General features: G+C 38.2%; 1 protein-coding gene across 4 annotated transcripts in view; it reads right to left on the bottom strand.

Annotated features, from left to right (window-relative positions):
* Window positions 1-23769, bottom strand: part of CPQ (carboxypeptidase Q) — a 157610-nt gene that overhangs the window by 41478 nt on the left and 92363 nt on the right. For all 4 annotated transcript variants that reach the window (XR_008211078.1, XR_008211077.1, XM_052703293.1 and 1 more), the window contains exons 5-6: window positions 13878-13989; window positions 942-1033 (exon numbers count right to left, since the gene is read on the bottom strand). Coding sequence is in view for 2 of the 4 variants with exons in the window: in XM_052703293.1 (XP_052559253.1) it covers window positions 942-1033; window positions 13878-13989 (204 nt within the window). In the remaining 2 variants the exon portion in view is untranslated. The remainder of the gene's footprint in view (window positions 1-941; window positions 1034-13877; window positions 13990-23769) is intronic.

Below are 23769 nucleotides of genomic sequence, written 5' to 3'. Positions count from 1 at the left end.
CAGATGTGGCCTTAGCAGGGCAGAGTAGATTGGAGATCATCTCACTTGACCTCCTGGCCACACTCTTCTTGATGCACCTTATCATAGAATCACAGAATCATAGAATGCCCTGGGTTGAAAAGGACCACAATGATCATCTAGTTTCAACCCCCTGCTATGTGCAGGGTTGCCAACCACCAGACCAGAGCATTGAATGCCTCCAGGGATGGGGCATCCACAACCTCCTTGGGCAACCTGTTCCAATTCCTCATCAACCTCTGTATGAAAAATTTCCTGGGAAATAAAAAACAAACATATTCTGAAGACTTATCTCCAAAATAGTCTTATGCAGCTGTCCTTCGTCACATTCCGTACTTTTTAAAGGTAGCTGTTGACAGGTGAAACAGTTGTGAAAATGGACAGTATTTTTATCCTGATAACAGAGATTGCATAAACAATATTCCAGAGCATTTACAATATTCCAGATCACATAATATTAATAATTGGCACAGAGCACTTTAGAGTAGACACTATTAAAAATAAATTAAGACTTTTCTTGTTTTACATTGTAAGATATTATGGAAAAATGCCAGGAAGTAGAAATACATAAGCCAAACAAAATTTGTTTATATTACCAACACATGTGGACCATTCCTCATATATTCTGAGAAAGCCAGTATGTTTGGAAGCTATGGCAGATCCTTGTGCAACATCTGCTTCAGAACAATTTTGTGATAGAGTATGTTAGGCCAGTGGAACACGTCTATACATAATCATATTGTTTTTAACAAAGTGATGTGAAGTTTACATTTATGATAGAAGACAAAACATTCTTTCAGGTAGAACTAGAACCACTATTTTCAGTTAGATATTAAGCTGAACATTCTGACAAAAATAATGAGTGTATCGTAAAACTAATGAGAAAAGTGCTGTCAAGCAAATAATCTGAAAATCTTATTTACCTTATGCAACTGGTAGTATTGCTCAGCACCTATTCCTCCTTGTTCTTCTCCTGTCCATAGCACCAAGCGCACAGTTCTTTTCGGACGAAGTCCTAAAATGTATGTTAAAATGTTATCTCTTGGTATTAGTGTTCATCGTCTTCATATTCATCTATCTGAACATGTTTTGCATTGGTCTCCATTGTGCAATGGCAGAAAAACCAAAGTTTCCATTCAATGACCCCTACTTTCACCAAATACAAACTACATAAGCTATCACAAACTACTGTACTGTGTCCAGGTCTGGGGACTCCAATACAAGAAAGACAGGGAACTGTTCGAGAGGGTCCAGAGGAGGGCCACAAAGATGATCAGAGCTGGAACACTTCTCCTAAAAAGACAGGCTGAGGGATCTGGGCTTGTTCAGACTGGAGAAGAGAAGGCTGCAGTGTGACCTCATTGTAACCTTTCAGTACCCAAAGGGAATCTACAAACAGGAGTCAAGTCAACTCTTTATGCGGGTAAATAATGGCAAGACAAAGGGAAACAGTTTTAAGTTGAGGGAGGGAAGATTTAGGTTGGATATCAGGGGGGAACGTTCTTTTCTATAATAGCCCTCATAGAAAAGAGAGTGGTGAGGTGCTGGAACAGGCTGCCCAGAGAGGTTGTGGATGCCCTGTCCCTGGAGGTGTTCAAGGCCAGGTTGGATGGGGCCCTGGGCAGCCTGGTCTAGTGTTAAATGGGGAGGTTGGTGGCCCTGCCTGTGCCGGGGGGTGGTTGGAGCTTAATGATCCTAGAGATCTCTTCCCACCCAAGCCATTCTGTGAGACTTCTAGTGTGGGTTTTGTTTTCCAGACTACTCTTTGCTTGTCTGTAAGAATGACTGGAGAGAAAGGAGCAGATTGCTGTGATGCTGCTACCAGTTGCCTCTCCTGCAGTAGCACGGGAGAAGTACATTTGTGGAAAACGCTGCAGGTATCTACAAAACATAACACAAAAACAACATGAAATAACTGACAAATTTCTGACATATATTCTGTCTTTCTGGTGGTCTGCAGTAAATAATGTATGTAAGCTTTCAGCAGATTCAAATCAAATTTTCATGAGGGCTACCATTTTTCATCAAGGTTAATTAATTGGATACAAGCTATTGGATATTTCCCCTTCTCTAAAACTGAGAGACATTACAATATTATTTTGCTTTTTATCAGACAAATGACAAGCAATCTGTACTCTGGAACGTAAAATACATTTGGCTACTGAATGTATGCAAAGCAAGGCAAACACAGGGCCATTTAGTATTTTGCTGTGATAGTTCAGTTTTCAGATATATTTTGAAGATGTTTCTGCCATGGCAGAATTGAACAGATAGACATTGTTTATTTATTTGATTAATTGTACTCATAAATGAATACATTCAAGACATCAAGTCAGAGAGCACAGAAGAGCACAGAAGACCAAGAACAAATAGTGCTCTCTGCTGATTTTATTTCAGCAAAAATAACCCCCTCAAAAATGTTAAAAAAATACACACATAAAACACACAACCAAAGAGAAGCTATATAGGAGAATATAATAAACAATAATGCATAAATGACTTCCCACACTTTTGTGTTGAGGAGAAATAATATCAGCATCACTATGAAAATGTGTTTTCCTAGTTGAAATGGCTGATGCTTACAAATAGACCTGATCTTCATTACCTTTTTTTTCTCTCAATCCAATGAAAATCAGCTGAAGGTTTCTCTCTATCAATTCTATTAGATATCAGCTGACGGTTTCTCTCTATCAATTCCATTAAAAATTCGAATAACTGAAGACAGAGTGTAAAATAAGTACTCAAAATCTGAAAAAAACACCTTGGATTGTCCATTATTTCAATAAAAAAGGAAGATGGAGAACAGAATTAGGGGATTAAAAATTATATTTTCTAAATGTCTATTTGCTGACTGTAAACAGTAAGGTCATCGGCCCTCATTATTTTAAAGCAAGTCTCCCTCCCCCCTCACCCCAAACCCAGCGGATTTCCTGCTCTCCTCCTAAATCATTACTGCACAGGATTAGCCTCCTTTGCATTCCAAATCAGCCAGATGGCCAATAAGGGAAAATTAAGATGCTAAAATAGTAATTGTGCTGAGGTTAGAAAGTTTTCAGACACAAAACAACCCCAAATGTGTCAGTGGCTTGGCTACAAAAAGTACTGATTCATTCACAGCTTACGCACCCAACAGAGGTTCCAGTGAACGGTTACGTGTGTCATATCACAAACTGCAACTACTGAAGTCTCATATCCAGCCCACCACACTACAGCTGCGAAAGCAGCTAGAGCAGGAGATGCTTCAGACAGGAGAGCAGCATCCGCTGTCTGCTCCCGGCCATGGGAGATCAAGACCTGTTAGTCCACAAGTAAAGAAGTTCAGGTCTGCCACTGCTGCTGTAACTCTGGCTGCTTGTGCTTGCTAAACCTTGAGAAGATCTCAGCTCACAGCCCCCTTAGCCTGCCATTGCATCTCTCCACTGAAGTAGAGGGGGAAGATGTCCTGCTGAGCTTTGCTCTTTCTACTGGAGGCAGTGTAGCAGCTCTTCCAACCCCAGAGCTCAGAAATCTCTGTGAGGAGATTCACTGTGTGCTTTACTGAAGCAAAACGGGCAAGCTTAAAAAAAATAAAATAAAATAAAAAAAACCCCAAACCATAACCTCTGGGTGCGTTCATTTTAAATACAAAGCATATAGAGGAAAATTTCATTTCCTCATTATCTGAAAGTGATAATGTATTTATCTACTTGTTATTAACAACACAGGTATTCTGACCAAAGTACATCAAAAATAAATCCAATATTCACAAGTAAAATTACAAAGAATATTCTGAATGCGTGCCTTTATTGAAAGTATGAGGTATTATACTTAAATTACAATTTTTTTATTTTATTTTTTTTTCTTTTTAATAAAGTCTAACTATTTTGGTTTGCTTCTTAAAAACTACCAGTTCCTAAGCAAGAAAACACCATCAAAAAATAAGAAGTCTTGCAGATCACAGCACAAATGCACACTGAAAAGACTGATAAAATACCACTTGGACCACAAAACTATTTTCTGTGCTGAGTGTATCAAGTACAGAGGCATGAAGCAAATTTTACAGTGAAGGAAAACTGTTTCATATATAAAACAGTATCTCTCTCCTTTTTGAAATATGACAGTCTAAAACAAAGGACATCAGAAGAAGTTTTTTTTCAAGTTTCTGGAATATTAAAGTATATGGATAATTTTAGAAAATGCAGGAGGTTGTAACTATATCCTGCATCACTGCAAGGACCCTCTTGTGGCCTTTTTGGGTCACCCAGAACCGAAATTAACTAAACGGCAGTTGCAGAACTTAGCAACTACTCAAAACCACCATAATCCCACCACCTCCATCCTACTGCAGTATTCCAGTAAAAAGAATAGCAGAAGCTTTACAGGACAACATTCAAAACATGACAGCAGGTACACAAACAAAATGTTCTTTTTGAATTCGCATATCTTAAACTAAAGCCAAAACATATATAGATATTCACTCAGATACAGATTAATTTATAAATATCTTCACACTTTCAATATTAAAAAAAATGAAGTATCTTTTTTTTTTTACCTTACTCTTTACAGGGAAACACAGTCATGATTTAGCACAAAGGTGCATTTGGGTGATCAGTTCCTATATACTTACAGTTTATCCCAAGTAAAATAAATACTGCAGGGCATCTTATCTCATAAGTTAAAACATGAAACAAAAACATTCCCATAGTCCATCAGTGACTGAGGATACGTGCAGTAAGTACACCAGGACATGTCTGTATTGTACTTCCTCAGTGCTGGAGTGGCTGACAGCCCTTTTGCTGTCTCCAGTGCTGTACTTCTGGATTGCCCTAACCAGTACAGTCATACTTTGATGTAGCTATTAATGATTACGTGTTCTCTTTCTTTTAAATGACCCTAATGTGCTCAAGACTTGCAAAAGTCAGCAGCAAGCCTAGGTTAGCCAAAATATCAAATGCTTGTGACAAAGAAGATCTATAATTGTACTAAAGGTATTAACTATTCATCCTGATTTCAACCATCAACTGCAATGAAGTATTTTGCCAAAAGCCTTTTTTTTGTAATTTACATAAAGTGTGAGTGCCAGCAAATAACATGGGAAAGTACACATATGTATACATGCATATATATACATTTTACATCAATTTGAAATAGAAAATGGGTATTTTCCAGACATTACAATGTTTATTAAATCCACATAGGTTCCCACAGCTGTGGATGACCTATATGTGACAGGACAGTTAACAGGGCACTATGCAAAATCTGCATTTTATGTCCTACGCATCTTGCTCATGCTTGACAGAATTGAGAGATTCCCATACAGCAAAAATGAAACATATATCTGGTATAAATTATAATAATATGTCACAGATTATGTTAAAAAAAAAAAAAAAAAAGTGCCCTACTCTCATAATAAAACATAAGCCAGGAGGGAGAAATTTAATTTACTTTTTTTTTTTTAAATCAAAATGAGAGTCAGCAATGTAAATTCTAAATTTTCTTCACTGTAAAACTGCAGGATTTTTGCTTTTGTTCTGCCAGTGGAAAGAAAATCCCCTATGATTCAGACAAACCTAATCTTACTATTTGTGCTGAAAAGCCTATCTCCTAAGACCTTGCGTTAAGAAATGTTTATTGCTTCAAAATTGAGTGAAGAACAATGATCTAGCAAAGTTAAAAGCTTTGAGAAGACAAAGCACACCTCAAAAAAATGTCAGTATTACTTAAACCATGACTATGATATAGTTGTAATTCTCTGGAGAACCTAAAAGAAAAGTAGAGTAGCAGGTTTTTGACTGAGAAACTGCCTTTGTTTTCTTATATAATGTAATCCACTTGATTTGTCTTTGTTCCATTATATAGGTTTTGCTTGTAGTACTGAAGACAAAGGGTTGGTTGTATAGGATACTTGGAAGTGAAGAAATCAGGCAGTCATATTTGTTTATAGCAAAAAAAAAATAAAATAAAATAAAAAAAAATTAAAAAAAAGAGAGAGCTCTCCTGGGCCTCAGAGAAAGCCAGGCTGTCTAACAAAGTAAAGTGGAGAAAAGACATGGAACTGCAAGAAGAAAAAGACAGAAAATGGGCAGGACAGATGCTGGAAAGTAAGAAAGGAAAAGTGAGCCAAGCCAAGTGGGCAGTGCCTGCTGGTGAGGGTCTGCATTGCCACCATGGCTGATGCCAGAGAAGGGCTTCCTCCTGTGGAGTGTTTTGGGTGGGAAGAGAACACACCAGCCTCAGTCACAGAATGGAATATTTGTGGACACGCGTCCGAAAAAAAGGGGCATGGAAATAGCAAGGGCTGAGGTAAGCGGGGTACGAGGCAAGACTTGAGATTTAGGAAGGGCTGAGTTCTATCCTGAAGGGGGTTCAATGGCTGGAGGGGCAGGCGTGCAGCACTGACTAAAGCTGAGATTAACCCAAGGGAATTTTTCTTTTTAGAAGAGAGCAGGCTGATGAACTTATGACAGACTAGGGAGGGAATTTTTACAGAAGACTGGAAATGAGGAACATGAGAAGTTTGAGGTAGATTCATTTTTAGAAAGTGATGGAATATCCAAAAGGAAATGTCAAGGAAGCAGTTGTACATACAAGACTAGAGGGGAAAGCTGTGAATGATTTGCAAGTGTAGGAACTAAACCTAACACATATTAAGCCTTTTAACCGGGGAGATGAAGAGAAGAGGGAAGCAGGGCGCAGGGCCCCAAGCTTTGGGCTGCAGCAGGTGCTGCTGAGATGCTGCCTCAGAGCCACTGGCCCACACGGCTCAGGGGCAGAGCCAACAGGAGCCCTGGAAAACACTCTTCTGTGCTTGCAATTTTGCAATATTGGTGTCACAAAGTCCACACTGAAAGTCCACCTTATTTTCCTTCAGGAAAAGCCTTCTTCCTGAAAGGTCCTCAAAGATCTCATAAAATTCTCGCTGAGCAGAAAAGGCAGTGCAGGCCCCTTTCCCTCACTCCCTCTGACACTACAAGCATTAAATGCGGTTTGACCTTTTCCATGCTGTGGCTCTACCTTCTGCTTCTGCTGTCCCTCTGTTTGCACTGACAACACCTCAGATCTGTTATGACATCCACACTGTCCTCAGAGCCGATAGCTCAGAACATGCACCAGCCACAACTCATTTCGCCATATGGAAAACATACAGCCTAAAAATCTTCACAGCGAGGACAAGATGCCTCTGACTTCATCCAGGAAGGATTCCAGTATTCACCGTGCTTGCTGGGCTGTAAATTTGGTGGGGAAAAAAAAAAAACAACCAAAAAGATCATAATAGCTTCTGTCACTAGGTTTTTAATATTTTCACAAATAAAGCACACGCTTTTTAACTTGAATTTCCTCACTAAGTTAAAGCTTGCAGCACAGCAGCAGTCAGCAGGATATAGGGCAGCACAGCTAAGGAGGGCAGTAAGCCTAAATCTACTGCTCAATTAACAACTTCGTAGGTCTGCAGTCACCTCCCTGCTATGCCAGCTCAGTATGGAAGCTGAAAACTTCAGTATTTGCCAAATATGCATTCAGTTGCACGTTGAAATGAAGGTTTAAATGTAGTTGTGGTGTAACAGCACACACATATATTTCATATTAAGTAGATGTGGCAGATTTGCAAAATATGAAGGTCAGAATAAAATTTGAAGCTTTGGGGAAGTGGAAAGAATGTAAGAACAAGGAGTTATTATCAGGGATATTTAATAAAAACAAGTCTACTATAAAAGCAATCATTTAATGATGTTCCACAACACATCTGAGACAGTAACAGCTACATCTCTGCAGCTACAGAAAATGCAGAAACTCATTTAACAACATTTTTATAAAGTAGGTTAAAATTGTAGTTATATGACTTCAATTAAACTAGCAGAAAAAGAATGACTCCAATAAATACTTTTTTAATAAAATATTTCTTTAGTTCTCATATATTAGCCAGTGAATTTGGGACTGAGAAATGTAACTTCATGCAAAGACTACTGTGAACTGAAGAGTAATCTGTCTTACGGTTTCTGAGTCACATTAGTAATGGATATAATTCAGAGGAGAATTACATATTCAATTTAAAATAAGTTTTAAAGTGGAAAAATTGCCTAATCAACTCCTTATGAGTTACATAAAACGTAATACAGGTTGCACCTTGAAATTCTTATGTGCATAAGTTTAAAAACACTTCTTTAGTTTTATGTGTTTTTACGCTAAGAAACAGAAATCCGGTCGTACCAGATCCCTGTACATAGGAAAGTTGACTCATGAAAATCCCAGGCTGGGCAGCAGTGGGTGGACATGTCCCCCTGTGGGCTTGGAAGAATATCATAAATTGACAAACAAGTTAGACCCAAAGGTAGCCATGCTGAGGTAGAAAGCACATCTCTGAGAAAGGAGAGGTTCTGTGTAAAAGTTCCTGAAAGAAACCTGAGATGTGAACAAAAGACTGTCAACTATTTCATTCTTATGTTAGGGGAGGTGAGACTCTGGAAATAACCCAGACTGTAATGTGTAGCAACAGACCCCAACAGCTTCTCTTCTCAGTGGAAAAAAAAACTCTGAAATTTGGCTCCAGCTTTTTCAATTAAAAAGAGAGACACCAGTTACAATGTCTGAATATTTTCAGAAGAAAGCAGTGAAATTCATCAATCAAAACTGAACGTAGCACTAACTCCAGTTACTGCTCTCTACTGCAGTTAAAAGGCATAAAATGTTATGCTTGGATAGCTGACACTGCCATATGATCACCTCCTAAAGGCTTTTCACTGTTATTCTCATTATTCAGTTCCCTAAGCTCCCTTTAAGGATGAAAGTCCTGTGTTTCTAGAGCTGGAGGAGAAGGTGGCTTTGCCAGAGCTTCACCCATGTGTTCCTCTGGGAGGGCACCCATGGCCTCTGAAAGAACCCATCAAGGCCATGAGATGCAGGAATGCAGCTGGATTAGAAGCAAAGAGAAAACAGTGCTACAGCTCCAAGATCACTGGATGTGTACTACCTGTTTCTTGCTCATAAACACTGCCAGCAAGTATTAATCCCAAGAAAGACCACCATGGCAGTAGTAGGCTTAAAAAGGTGGGAATGGAGCACAAAAAAGAAACAGGCAACCATCATTTAGTGAGTCCAACACTGAGTCCTGCACTGAGTCCCACAGACTGCCAGTCCAACCTGCAGGGCTAACTAAAAGTGAAGTAGGGCAACCAGATAATGTTAAGAACAATTTTATGGAGACTTTTTATGAAGAGCTGTTTAATCAGTCTTGCATCTCACCTGGAAAGGCAAATTCTTTTGTAAACCTCAAGTGGCACAGGAACAAGAAAACATGATTTAGACAACACCAGAGAAGTAATGGCTGTAACATCAAAGTGCTGAGGTAAATGGCATTCATTATCTCCAAAGACATCTTTTCAACATAAACTAAAAAATAATATGGGAGAGTCACAAGTCCAATCTGAAAACAGGATGAGTATGAGGCTTCTAGAAAACATTTGCTTGTGTGCTGTCTCCTCTACAACTCCAAGTACCCTCCACTGCATCATGGCTTGTCTAATATCCCATGGATTACCTCTACTCAAAGACAGGAATCCTTCAGGCTTTTTTTTTTTTCCTCCCCCCAGAGTAAAGCTGTAAACACACAGAACAGAAAATGTGGGGTTCAGTTTCTGTACCAAGCAGTTATGGAATAGCCACATGGAGAAAGATTCACCTCAGTGAATTGTAATCCATCCAAAAGAAGGTATTTACTATGAATTTGCTGTCCATGATTTTTCTCTGGAGAAGGAGAAGAGATAGAAGCAACTACCAGTGGTGCTCATTCTCATCACCAGGGTATGAAAGACACAGAATTCACCTCCAGATGCTTTGTCCTCTGCCTCCAGGCTGCCTCCCTTTGTCCCAAATGAAACAGAGTCCATATGAAGTTAAAAAGTGAAATGGAAAAAAAAAATCCTACCAGAAAGAATAAGTTCCATTTTTTCCCCTCAAAAAAGTCAGTGTTGAGGTCTCTGTGTGAATTTGCTTGAGACTATGTTATTGTTATATGTTCTTACAGCAAACTTGGAGCTGACTGTTACAGTGCCTGGGAATCTACAGAAACAGCAGGAACTAAAAAACAGATATGAATATAGCAGAGAAACTGCAGCTGAAATAAAAAAACAAACACAAAACCCAAGAACGAAGAGTCAGAAAACATAAAGCCTAACACATTAAGCAGATGATACATTTAGAAACAAAAGAATTAGATACTTTCAACCAGAGCATGAAAATGGCACTACTTAAAATGTAACCATTTATACTGCAGTTTTAATGATTTTTCAATTAATCTATTTTTTATGGTCCTACGCCAAAAGCTACTGAAAGGTTTGGGGAGGGGTTAGCTTGAAAGTACAGAATAGAATTTAAATTACAGTCATTCTTCAAGTGATGCATAGAATTAACAAAGTCCTAATTAACAAGCCTCACTTGTAACTAATGGCCATTCCAAGGGTAACCCTGATATTATGATGGAATGCTTTAGATCACCACTAAAAAACTTGCTTTAATAGTGTATCAGTATCTCACTTCTTGGGAAAGAAATGGACTATGGCAGACACAGCAGCAGTAATCCCCACTGCACATAATACAAGTTTCACTTTCTAAAATTTGTATTTCAGAATGCTCACTTCAGCTTTCAGATCACATACCTGTAAGACCTGTTATGCAACATGCAGACATTGTTTTCACAGCTACCCAGTGCACTGTGCCTTTAAGACTTCCAGTAAACAGTAAAAAACCTCAATGCACATACTGACGAGACAGTTTTGTTGGTTTATTCCCATGCCAAATGTATTTGATATGACTGAAATGAAATTTATCAGAGTCCAAAAGGATATGAAACCAAACCTCCACAGTTCAAGGTATAATGCTGGAAACTAATGCACACAAAAAAGGCAATTTACGCAGTTGGTTTTAGATAAAACTCACTAATGCATTTCTCAAACAGCCTGCATATCTGTCAGTTTGCTGTCCTTTTTCTTGGTCAGATTTTATGTGCATTATGAGATGTAAAATCTGTACTGAACAACATCTTCTCCTATGGAAGATGAAAGGTTCTATCCCACGTTACAGCCTACAGGTTAGATTGGATGAGCCAGATGTTTTCTCGTATACTCCTGCAGAACACTGCTCTAACAGGAAGAGCTCAATGCAACAGCTAACCAGAACAGAGGGCATCAGCACAGGCTCAGACATTTCTCTGCTGAGAAAACAGCATTTCCCCACAAGCTGTACAGCAAAAACACAGGCTACTACTAGAGTAAATCAAATATTTGAACAAGCAGAGAGTGATGCATTTCATTCATGCCTGAGAGGAAGCACAGTGAATAAGAATTATACAACGCCACCATGAAGTTGCCCTTAAGGGACACAAAACAGTTTGTTCTGAATAGAATAGCATCAGAAAATACAAGAACAATATTTATTTATTTTTTTTCCCCCTGGAGGGGGAGGAACCATAGACAATTTTCCAAGAATCATAAAAAAAAAAAAAAAAATTACAAAGCACTAAATGAAAGAGTAGGTCTAGATTTTCCTGTAGAAGAATCCCTTTTAGTTCACTTTTAAAAGGAAAAAAATTCAAACACAAGCATTTTGTTCTTAGTCACAGACTGATGTTCCAGTCATTCCGAGGCTGTGAAAAAGGAGAGATAAGGAGTTCAAATAATGCAAAATAAATAGTGATTCCCAGGGATGTCTTATGTTCATCATTATGGCGTGAGAGTGGCTAATCACATAACAGAGCTTGTCTACAAAGAGCTCTTCAAGAAACACTGAGATTATTTAAGTGCATGAATTCTTCTGATTAGAAGCAGGAAAGGCTAGGTTCTTATGTAAACTCTGCCAGAGCCAAGAGCAGGAACAGCAGCCGACTTTGTTTTTTAATGAACACTTAGAACATTCCTACTGACCGCAGGTTACAGTTCTGGAAAAAAAGGAATTATGAGGAAAAAGCGATTTTGTCTGATGAAAAGGGAGAAAAGCATCCCTGGATATCAACTCAACAATCTAAGAAGTCTGCTTTGAACTAGTTTAGAAGGGCACAGGGACAAAAGCCCATATGGAAGTAAAAAAAAAAAAAAAAGCAAAAATCTACAGATCAAGCAAAAGATTGGAATTTGTACTTTGGAGATCAGAAATCCTACAACAGACTAAGAACAGCAGGATACCAGACTAAACTTTGAGAGGCTATGTGTAAGGAGAACACAGACAAATGAATCTGGATGTTTCACTCCTGCCAATTAGGTTAATGTCCAGATCATTTCAGGTATCAGTACCTGACTGTAGATCCCAGTCTGGGAGATGGTAACCATCAGCTGAAGTCCCAGATCTGCCCTCAGAGCTCTTTTACAGTGTCTGTGCCACACTCATCCTCCAGCCTGTGAGAAATTACATATGGTTTTCTCAGTGCAACCAGCACAACTATTTCTTGCTCATACACTCACCCTTACTCATTTTACCTTGTAGACTATCTCCTGTAAAACACACCCCACACAGGCACACGTAGGTCATGCCCTTCTACAACAACATTCTGTCTGCAGCCTGCTTCTACCCACAGGTCAGAAGAAACTCATGACTAAAAGAACTCGGTCCTTCAGATCGTACAAAGGAGGATATGCAAACCAGGAGGCAGTAGGCCGAGCAATTCCATGCTGGTATTTTACCCATAGCACTACTGGAAGAGACTGATAGCATAGCTATTTACTTCACCTCACATTTCTGTTGAACAGAAATTTTGGAGGAGGGACACCAGCAAGTCCCTGGTTGACAGTATTTGTGCTGGAATTTCAGCTTCAGAAGTGTCCAGCATCTACGGACTGAATTCCACAACTTAGTCAACTTGTCACCCTTCTTGTGATCAAGACAGGTTCAAAGAATCCCTGGAATCCCTGATCCCTGGAAGGAGAACATTGCTCTGCATAACACAAACCTACTGCAGCACGAGAATATGGTGTGCAGGAACTCTATGTTACATTACATGATGAGATATATGAGTCCACTGTGGACTCATATGACAGGACACTATGTGAAGCACAATTTGACAGAACCATATCCTTGCACTGATGAAACTCAAGTGCATGTTCCTCTGATATGGCTTCACTTTTTGCTAAGGAAGAAAGTTGTCACAGCCCAAAACAAAGCCCAAGCGCACGGTAACATAAAAGCAGCACAGATGATCAGGAAAGCAGCCCTGAAGTGCAAATCTTAGAGCCCACCATCTTGATGATACACTTGTATTTAAAGGTATTTGGTGTAACAAGACTAAGCAGGATACAAATTTATTTAGGAAGAACAATCAAGGAAAAGGAACCCTGAAATATAAATCTCTGTTCAACATCAGTTTTGATGACTGTCTTTACATGCAGGTGGAAAGAAAAAGACCAGAAGTAGAATCATGGCCTGGATCCAGCCATTGTTGCATGTTCTTGAGAGAGACATAGATTATATTGTCTTAAGAATCTATGAAGACAGAGGTATGAGTGTGGGAATTAAATTAATTGAGACACTGGAAAAGCAGTGAAAGATTTAAGAACGTGCTCAACATCAACGCTGATGGTGAAGAAAAATATCAGAAAGCTGATTTTCATGTGACTTCATGAAGCTTCATCTTCTTTAATAGGGAAGAGTAATGTATCTTACACTGGGCTTTCACTCTCTGATATGAAGGCTAAAGCACTTACTAGATCCCTGATTTGTGTGCAGCTTTTTGATGACCCCTATGATGAAATAGATTTAACAGACAAACTTGCAAAATATTTATACTAAGTATGAATTTGTGCTCAGAGAAATGGATAAAATAGAAAATCCAGTTTATACAACATAGAAAACATTCTGGCTATGTCATGCATTAATAATATTTTAAATAAAATATTTACCCAGATCCTTAATGAGTGATAATGCTTCCCATGATATAAATGCTCCGCCGCCGTCATCCATAGCTCCCTGCCCAACATCCCAGCTGTCCAGATGTCCACTGACCAACACAATCTGGAAAAGCAATTATGAAAAGATATATCCATACGAAAATGGCAAATGAGAAAAGTCAGTTCAGCATTTAAGCTTTTTAATGATTTTGTCATAAAGTTGACTTCTTAGTTCAAAACAGGAGGAGAAAAACATTTCATATAAAACAAAACTATTGTCCTCTTTCACTGGGCATAAATCTGGGATGGCCAAATGCATCCTATGCTTCACAAACCACTGCTAAATCAAACAGATACACAGGAAGGAAAGTTTAAATGAAAGGTTTTGTCTTGAACATTAAGTGCATGCTTCCCAGAGATACAAGGCTACCACATTCCAGAATGGGGAAAAATTCTTTCATATTCCAGTTGTGAACTGCTTAAGCCCTTAGGTATGAAATTCGATTAACCCAATTTTTGGCTGCATAAGTAAGAAATATGAACTTGGACTGAAGTATTTCCAGACAGAGGTTGTTGTTTTATTGTTATTATCTATGGCTCCTACCACAGAGGACTTCTAATTTATTACTGAGTCCCTTATGCGCTGCAACAATGACAAGGTATTTTATAGTTCTGTTAGTCATAAGGTTATTTTAAATTAAAAACTACATGGCAGCAAGTCCCAGATGGTTTTTCTGCAAAGAGAGCTTTGTGGCTACAGTAGATGATAGCATTACACATTTCTCCAGAAACACTCCCTTTTAGACCTGAGCTCTCTGAAACATTGATAAACAGCATCGCATCAATACCGGAAATGAGACAGCTCCCTAGCGGGGCCTGGAATTCCAGGGTGATGGATTGTGATTGCAGTGGGGAGGTCAAGGAGGGAGACCTGCTTGATCTGAGCAGACGGCACATGAAATGAGGTAAAATGATGCTGTGGGACAAAAACGAGCACAGAGGAAAAACTGAAGGAGACCTTGAAGCATCCAGCTGTGTCCTACCCAGAACTGGCCACATGTGAAGGGATGCTTTCAACTCCTTGGTCTGCCGATGTCAATCAGATCTCAGAGTTCGGGTAGCTTGAAGATGGTGAACAACACTTGCCCCTCCTGCCACCTTCTACTCCTAAAGAGTAATGGGGGTAAGGATCTCCTGGCATTTCACCTCAGCTTTCGTTCATCACAGGACAAACACTTTAGCTCAGAAAATGAGCTATTATCCTATTATCCTTCCTGGAAGGTGACAGCCTATGGTGCCGGTGTGCAGCTAACCTTGCAAGGAACTAACTACTCTCCTCCTCACAAGAGAAAAATCTTAAGAAGCATTCACTGGTTACTAAGAATAATGCACAGCAAATATTGCACTACAAGACAAAAGCATCACACGTTCATCAAATCAATGCATTTTTTCATCCAACCAGACAGAAACTCAGGTAACACAGCTAAAAAAGCCCCTCTGTGTTTAGCAAAAGCTGTGATAAATTACTAGTCACATTTACTGCATTTATACGGGTCCAATCAGAGTGCACCAAAATCCACTGCATTCAGAAAAGGCATCATATGTTTATAAACATATATAACGTTAAAAAAAAAAAAAGATATGCTTTAGAAACTAGAAAATCTTGCAATCAAAATCTGAAGAGCAGCTTACTCTTTCCTTCTCAGCTCTTTTTTATGCTTATAAAGCCTGAACGTGTGTTTGCTTTGCAACCCAGAGCGGTAGTAGACAGACAGGCTGCAGCCTTTATTCCAGAACCTCCTCTCCTTCAAAGATGAATTTTGACTGCAGGATCCTCTGCAGAAGCCTCAGATTTACTCAGGATGTATTCCTGCAATGTGGCATTGTGGTCCTCCCAGGCTCTTTGTGAAAGCTGGTAAACAGCACTGCTCTCAGGGATGCTTCTCCACAGAAGTTCTCGCTCTGTAGCTGGTCTCTGCTACAATAGCAATGTAGCCAGAAACCAGATAATCTAAGAAAAGCCATGAGGAAGAAATCTTTCTGAAATGAAAGCAAAACAGATGTGATCACTGCATCACTCATTTTCTTGTTAGGATTGAGCACACACACATACCCACATGCATGCATTTGCACTGGGATAAACCATGCTTTGAGAGCTTGTGATGCATGGGCAGCCCTTCTGCTATGTATGCATGGAGGACAGCTCTCAAAGAACACCATAAATAAATTTAAAAAAAAAAGGCGGGGGGGGGGGGGGGAAGGTATGGAAAAGACTTTGAGTGAGAACAACTGCCGTATAAAGGATAAATGTCTACTCTCAACTTGAATGTCGTTGCAATATGGTTTATTTATTTTGAGCAAAAATTGGTTATAGAAAGATAACTGCTTACTCTCCTGGGAAATGCAACTTCAAACTGAACTATTTAAATCAAGTACACAAACCCATTGAGAAACAAGTTTACAAAAGACACAATGCCTTGACATCAGCTGGGAAAGAAGACGGCACTAACGCTGTTCCCTGGCAACAACCTCAATATGAGTGTCTGACAGGGAGTTGCTTCTCATTTCTGTAAAACAACATGCATTGCAACAGCAGGAAATTCTGAATCAGAAGGTGGTGTAATCCCACTTGGGATTAGACTCCAATCACAAAGCATCTTTACCAAGTGCAGAACATTATACCAAAACAGATCAAGGTTCAAGAAGACTGAGAAACGCAGATAATTTTATGGATGAACTTTTACTTAAACTTACTTCAGTGGATGCCAAAGGCAATTACATAAATGCAACCAGTGTATTTCTATGTGAAAGTTTTTGCAGAGCTGTTGTTTTTTAAACACTGTTATGTTTCTACAGCATCTGCTCAAAGGAGTTTCAGTGATCCCACTGATATTTGCGTCTCAAAGTAAGACAGAGTCAGAAAACAGCAAAAACACCAACACTGTGTCTCTCAACACGTGTCTGGAGCAAAGATTGAAATTCACTCTAAACCATTATATTATTTAAAATAATATTATAATTATATTCTATTCTAATTCTACATACAAGTGGGCTAATTAAAAATACATTTAAAGCTAAAAGGAGGTATGATTACTGTATTTTTCACATTGCTTTCAAATATGTTATGTGGCTCTCTCCTCCAAAACTGCACACAGGCTAATGACTTACATTTGCACAAAACATCCATGTAGAAATGTAAGCACATGCCAAAAGAATGCAATCGCTGCAAAACAATGTAAGTATATGTAAGTATTTGCTTTAAATACACAGAGAAACCACAAGCGTTTCTATAAGACAGCCTAAATACAGCAATATGTATTTGCCAAATCAACTAAATCCCCATTTAGGATAAGATAGCTTGCATGTCACATGACAACTTCAGATTTGGCAGTGACACAGCTAAGAAAATACTGCCCCAGCCACAGTCCCGATGCAACACAAGAGAAACGACACTTCAGGTAGCGTTTCAAACAGAAATCTTCCTTATCCTATTTCCTTATGCAACAACATTATGACTATTGGATGTTTATAAATCAAACCCAGCACTTCAATCAAGCATACTGAAATATTCTGAATGTTATAGTATATCTTAAATATTTATATAACTCTGTAGTTTTATACTTTACACTTTTAAAAACAAGACCAGGAAGAGGAACCACCCATACTTTTACATAAGCCACAGAGTTATCTTTTTCTAAGCGTGACTTTTTTTGCCACTAAAAATAACCACATATTCCATATGTATTCACACACGCTTACTCAATCTGTCACATAATAACTCCATCAAATGTAGGTGAACTACCTTCTGCTTGTTTGGAGAGAGCTTTAGAAGAAATCTATTACGCTTACAGTTAGTCTCTGTAATGTCACTTGTACCTCTACAGGTTTGAAGTAAAGGCTTCTTTCTATGCAACATTAGAGATGATAAATGATAAATGTTAGGAAACAGTTTCATTCCCAGAATCCAATCTAGAAAAATATTTGCACCAAGCTGTGAAAACTAGCGTGCAATGTTATTTCATGCCACTGTGGTAGATGGAAATGGGAGAGTAAAAAACTCATCATTCATCTTTGCCATCTGTGGGTGAAGAAGATTTCAGGTATGCTTAAACTTCAAGCTAAAACAGTGAAGAGCTCCAGACTCATCTTTCAACTGCTTGTCTATATTTTCAACCAAATACAGCCACCATTCAGTCATTTGCTCAGGCAACACAGACCTATGGTGTTCCAACCCAGTTGATGAATTACCTGGAAATTTGTGAAAAGTATTTCTATTGAAATTTTTGTGGTTCTTTCTTCGTCAGTTTGATTCCAAGTAAGTCCATCTTTAGCTCATGGTACTATAATAGGTATTTGACTAGATATGCTGTCTTCAAGAATCTTCTCTTTTCAGTGCATGAGGTAATTGTACAATACACAATTTATATGTACAAACACCACACACAGTAGATCTGTGTTTGGACCAAAATTAGAAGACAGAAATAAGATAATAATTAGGGTCCCAAATCCAATGCAATCCAATCCAGAAATTGCCTATAAATTCTCTCCTATACCACACATTCATTACTCTTTATACACACATACTCTCTCACTTCATCATTTTTTATTTTCCCCAGACCAAAACAAAATTTCAGACACTAAGTAAATCACCACTTAAAAACTCTTAATCCTAACTTCTCAAACAGAGGAACCCACTATATAATACAATCTCTTACTCATAAGCATGGGGAGTACATTTTGAGTAGTCTACCCAATTGGACAGCGTAACAACTATGAACTGCCAGATGGCTTCTGTTTATAAGAATCTGAAGATGTTCTTCAGAAGCAAGGGAAAAGAGGAAGACAGCATTTCACATACCTAACTAGCAGACAAATCAATTGGCTGGACTAAATGTAAGCCCATCATGGTTAACTCATCTTCAAAACTATGATTAAACAAAGTCTGACGAAGACCAATTTGCAAATGAATATACTGTATCTGGCATGGCTCTCTAAAATTTATTAGCATCACCTGAAGAAGTGCTGGCAACTAACTACTTTCTAGAAAATGGCAGCACCTCGCAGTATGCTTTTCCACTGCTTACCCACACAATAAAGCTGGCACTACTGTCCAAGGGCACATTCTTCTTTTGAAGTAATTAGTAGTTGGCAAACTGTGTTCTCATTTGCATATTTAGGGGAAAAAGAAATCCAAAAACCCAACATTCTGTCATCTTAATGGAGTAAAATATTGGTACTCAAGTCTTTTAGCCTGACCCATTCTCCTCCCTACTCCATTCTAAACCTCAGTTCACCCCTTCAACGAACGCAGAAAAACAAAGACAAATTAAAGAGTTATCTGCAATTTCTATTTGATAGTTCATGACCAGGCAAAATCACATTCCTTTACACAAGCCAACATTCCTGGAGTTTTAAAATATTTATGATAGATATTTATTTGTATCACCCAGTAACATTCCATAAATCAGTCTGTTGTCTATCCCATCAAAGGCCTTCCTAAATCTAAACAAATCAGCACTTTTAAGACTAAAAGACTGCAGCAAATTTGTCAGACTGGAATCCAACTCAGCTCTTCCAAAACAGAGATAATACAGCCAACTAGAAGGGAACTCATCAAGTTCCCTTCACAATAAAAATGTTTATTCCTTGCATAATAAAAATAACTGTTTAATTAGTTTACACATTTAATTAGTTTTCTTACACTGCATTTAGTATCAATACTGCCATTATTTCAAACTCAGCATATCAAGCTTTAGGGAAAACAAAATTGCAAAAACTGAATGCTCAGAAGAAACAAAGCGCTGTACGTTGGGGGATTATAATTAGGTATGCATGTGAGCTTAAATTTAGAAACATACGAATATTTTCAAATATAAACACTTCTTTATTTAAAAAAGTGTAGATCATTAATACCAGAAATATTCAGTTTAACAGAAGTCTACACTTCTATGTGTAATTCCATCTATTTGAGAGCTAAATTCAAGTATGTTGCTGCATCAGAGACATTCCGTTGCAAAAATCCAGTTACTTGGCAAAAGTTATTTGTGAAAGTGTATCCCAACCATTTCCTAAATAATTATTTAGGGCTACAAATATGTGAAACAAAGATTTCTGAGTTTCTGTACTTGCCTTTTAAGAAAACTCTGTCTTTAGCTAAACTGCAGTTGGACTAAATCACGCTCTATATGTAAATCAGAAACAACGTCACATGTAGGGGATGTTATTTTGTGTATGTAAGAACGTTTCTTCATATTAGTTACTAGCTACTGTGTCCAAATAATATGATGCCACTGTACAGCACCTTTTACTAGATTTCATGCACATTAGCAATGGTTCTAAAATAATCAGTCTTGCTGTCTGAACTAATTTACAGTCCTAAAGACACAGTGATATTCAGACAGAAAAAAAATGATTAAAACAAAAACTGTCTTTCCTACTTAACATGCAATGGAGTAAGTCTTAACTTCCAGCCTTCTGATTCAATGATAGATCTGCACATGAAACAGAAGTGACTCACTTAGTCACACAAGAATCAAACCCTATTATTGCTAAAAAGCTGATTAACTTTCAAAGGATCTGTATGTCACAATATACAGTAAACCCTTTAAAGCCAGATCCATACTTTGCAAAAGTGGTCCAAAGTAAAGTGTTCTCAGAAATTATTGCAAGAAAACCTCCCTGTTTGAAGCCAATCAGCCTCCCTGTTTGAAGTACTTAAATAGCGTAGGCTGATGGCATTTATGAAATATAGGATGGTGAAGGAGAAAATTAGTCTGAAAATAAGTTATTACTGATAAGAGAATTGTAGTAAAGGTAAAGAGACACAGAAACTATGTAAGTATTTAGAAGATAACCAAGTATTGAAATGATTACCATTTTCATATTAAATGCTGGAATTTAAGGCTTAGCATTTCCATATTTAAGTTCTCAGAATATTTTATTTCCTGTTCTCCAAGCTGTAACACTTCAGAAATAACATCATTCTCCAAAGTACTGTATGAAAAACAAGGATTTTAATTTACACATTTCAGCCGACCCCCTAGAGGTTTTAAGAGAAATAATCATGACAAGAACTGCATCTAAATAAAAACAGTTATCACTGAAATATCACTTAAAGTTACATAAAGATGATGATGTAGAAGTCATGTTTACAGATAAAAAATTAGTGAAGAATTTGCCACTAAGACAGAGGGCTGGAGGATCTCTCCTATGAAGAAAGGAGAGAACTGAGCTTGTTCAGCTTACGGAACAGAAGGCTCCAGGGAGACCTCATTGTGGCCTTCCAGTACTTGAAGGGAGCGTATGAACAGGAGGGGGAACAGCTGTTTACGAGGGTTGATAGTGATACGACTAGAGGGAATGATTTTAAACTGAGACCGAGAAGGTTTAGGTTAGATATTAGGAGGAAGTTTTTCACACAGAGGGTGGTGACACACTGGAACAGGTTGCCCAAGGAGGCTGTGGATGCCCCATCCCTGGAGGCATTCAAGGATGTGGCTCTGGGCAGCCTGGTCTGGTGGTTGGTAACTCTGCACATAGCAGGGGGTTGAAACTGGATGATCATTGTGGTCCTTTTCAATCTGGGCCATTCTGTGATTCTACAAATTTTATATATTTTTCACTTTAGGGTAATATATGATTTCACCAAGTTACTAAAAGTCAAGCAACACACAAAAATGTTATAGCTTTCAAATTTCCTTTGTAGATATTTCAATTAATTTCAGCTAAAATAAAACACAAGAACCTCATGCTATTACTCCCACTGAAGCATGAACCCAAAATGCTCTATCTGAACATTGTGATGCTATGCACTTTTGGCAAGCATCACTTTCCAAAACTGTAGAAATTGCAGACTTTTCTGCAAAACATCAAAGTTTTTTCGTTTTCATTTTTCAGAACATTAGAGAACTGCATGCCCCACCAGCACTGCCTTTGAGCATTCTAATGACACAAAATGTACTGAAAGCTATCCTAAGCAGCCATCTTTTAATTACCTTGTAGAAAGTGCACTTCATTTTATGAATTTCTGCGCCATTGGAAGCAAGTCAAACAAACACTTACGTGGTGGTAATAACGTCAAAGGACCACAAAACAGGAAGCTTTAAAATATAATGTTTACGTCCCAGGGTCAGACACTTAGAGAATACTTGGAAGGGATCTCTGGGTGCTCTTCTACTACCACATCCTGCTCAACTTAGACCCAATCACATTGTCCAGTCAAACTGTGAAAACCTCCAAAGATGGAGATTCCACAACTCCGCACAAACTATTTCAGTGTTTGCTGTTAGTAAAATATTTTTCCTAAAGCCTATTACAACATGACTTTTTTTTTAAATGTCCCATACTGGGCCCTCACTGTGGCATTCAAAAGCCAAACTGAAATTTGAATGTTTCAGCTCACAAGTTCACCTCGTAATTTTACATCTCTGGGAGCTTTTACTTAATTTGGCACAACCAGCTGAACACAATTAAAATGAAAATCTTGCCATTGCCCACACTATTGTCCTTCACCAATATGCATACTTAAAGAAGTGCTGATCACATAATCTGTCTTGAGAACCCCAAGATGAGTGTGAGCCAGCAGCACGACCTCACTGTGTACAACTGTAGCAATCAGCAGGTAAGGGAGGTGATTCTTCCCATCCACTCAGCAGGTGTGATTATACACTCATGCGTAACGCACACTGATAGAACAAGAGGCAACAGGCACAAAATGAAATAGAATAAATTCTGTTGAAAAATAAGAAAAAATATTTTTACTATAATGGTTTTAAACACTGGAACCATTACTGAGAGCGCGAAGGAATCTCTACCCTTGGAGAGATGAAAACCCCAAGCCCTAAGAAAGCTGCTGTAACTGACGTGGCTTTGAGCATGGGGTCAGCTCACCGAAGATTTAAATCTAAATGACCTCCAGAGATCTCCCCTTTTTTTTTTTTTTTGTAATTAAACATTGATTCCAGAACTACTAATTCACATTTTCTTGTGGCTCCATAAATAATTTACATTTCTTTTGTCTCTGAAGATTTCATTAAAGAAACCAAAAAGTCGAACACAACTTAGAAATCAATCCTACCAAACACAGGCACATCCTTCATACAGATGAAGTACAACTGCAATCCTCAATACAGTTTTTTACTGACACAAGAAAAAAAGACCTTTCTTCCACTACCAGCAGCCAGAATTTCAGAAAAAAAATAAAATTGGTATGAAATGAATTTCGGGGAATCATTTGCAATTTTTGCCTAATATTAACTGATGCAGGAACCCACAGAGACAGGATATTATTTGGTTTGCAACATCAAAAAAAGTCTTTATCTTACACTGACCCTGGAAGACCTGCTTTACATATTGAATGAGACATGTCTTCAAAGTCTCAAAAACATTTTCAGATTACAATGCTTCTTTCACCATCTACAGCCCCTTTAGTTTCTTTCATTTTCCAAAAATTAAAACAGTTCTTCTGAGGTAGAATGCAGACTTAGAAAATCATTATTTTCTCATTTATAAATTTAAATTAGTTAATTATATTGTATTGATCTTTTTTTTATCAGAAAAAAGGGATGAAACAACTGTTTATTATGTAGGGATATAGGAGAAGATGAGCATTTACTCTCATTTTTATGAAAGTACTCATGCAAGGGGAATAAACAGGAAGAATTCAAGACTTGTGTATGATGGCAGGGCCACAGTCTCATTGCAGTGACAGAGATGTACTGGGATAGCTTGCATGACTGCAATGCCAGCACGGACAGCTGTCTGATTTTTAGGAAAGACTAGCCAAGATGGCAAGGTGGTGGAGCTGCTCTTTCTATGAGAGAGGAGGTCAGGGAGTATTGAGCAAATCATTCAGGCAAATTTGACACCCAAAATTCAAGGGCCCCAATGGAATGTACTCTTGAAT

This window comes from Tympanuchus pallidicinctus, unplaced genomic scaffold (genome assembly GCF_026119805.1).
Source record: "Tympanuchus pallidicinctus isolate F22 unplaced genomic scaffold, pur_lepc_1.0 scaffold5, whole genome shotgun sequence".
In the NCBI taxonomy this organism is placed as follows: Eukaryota; Metazoa; Chordata; class Aves; order Galliformes; family Phasianidae; genus Tympanuchus; species Tympanuchus pallidicinctus.
Note: the sequence above shows the minus strand (reverse complement) of the source record. Positions and strands in the feature narration are given on the sequence as shown.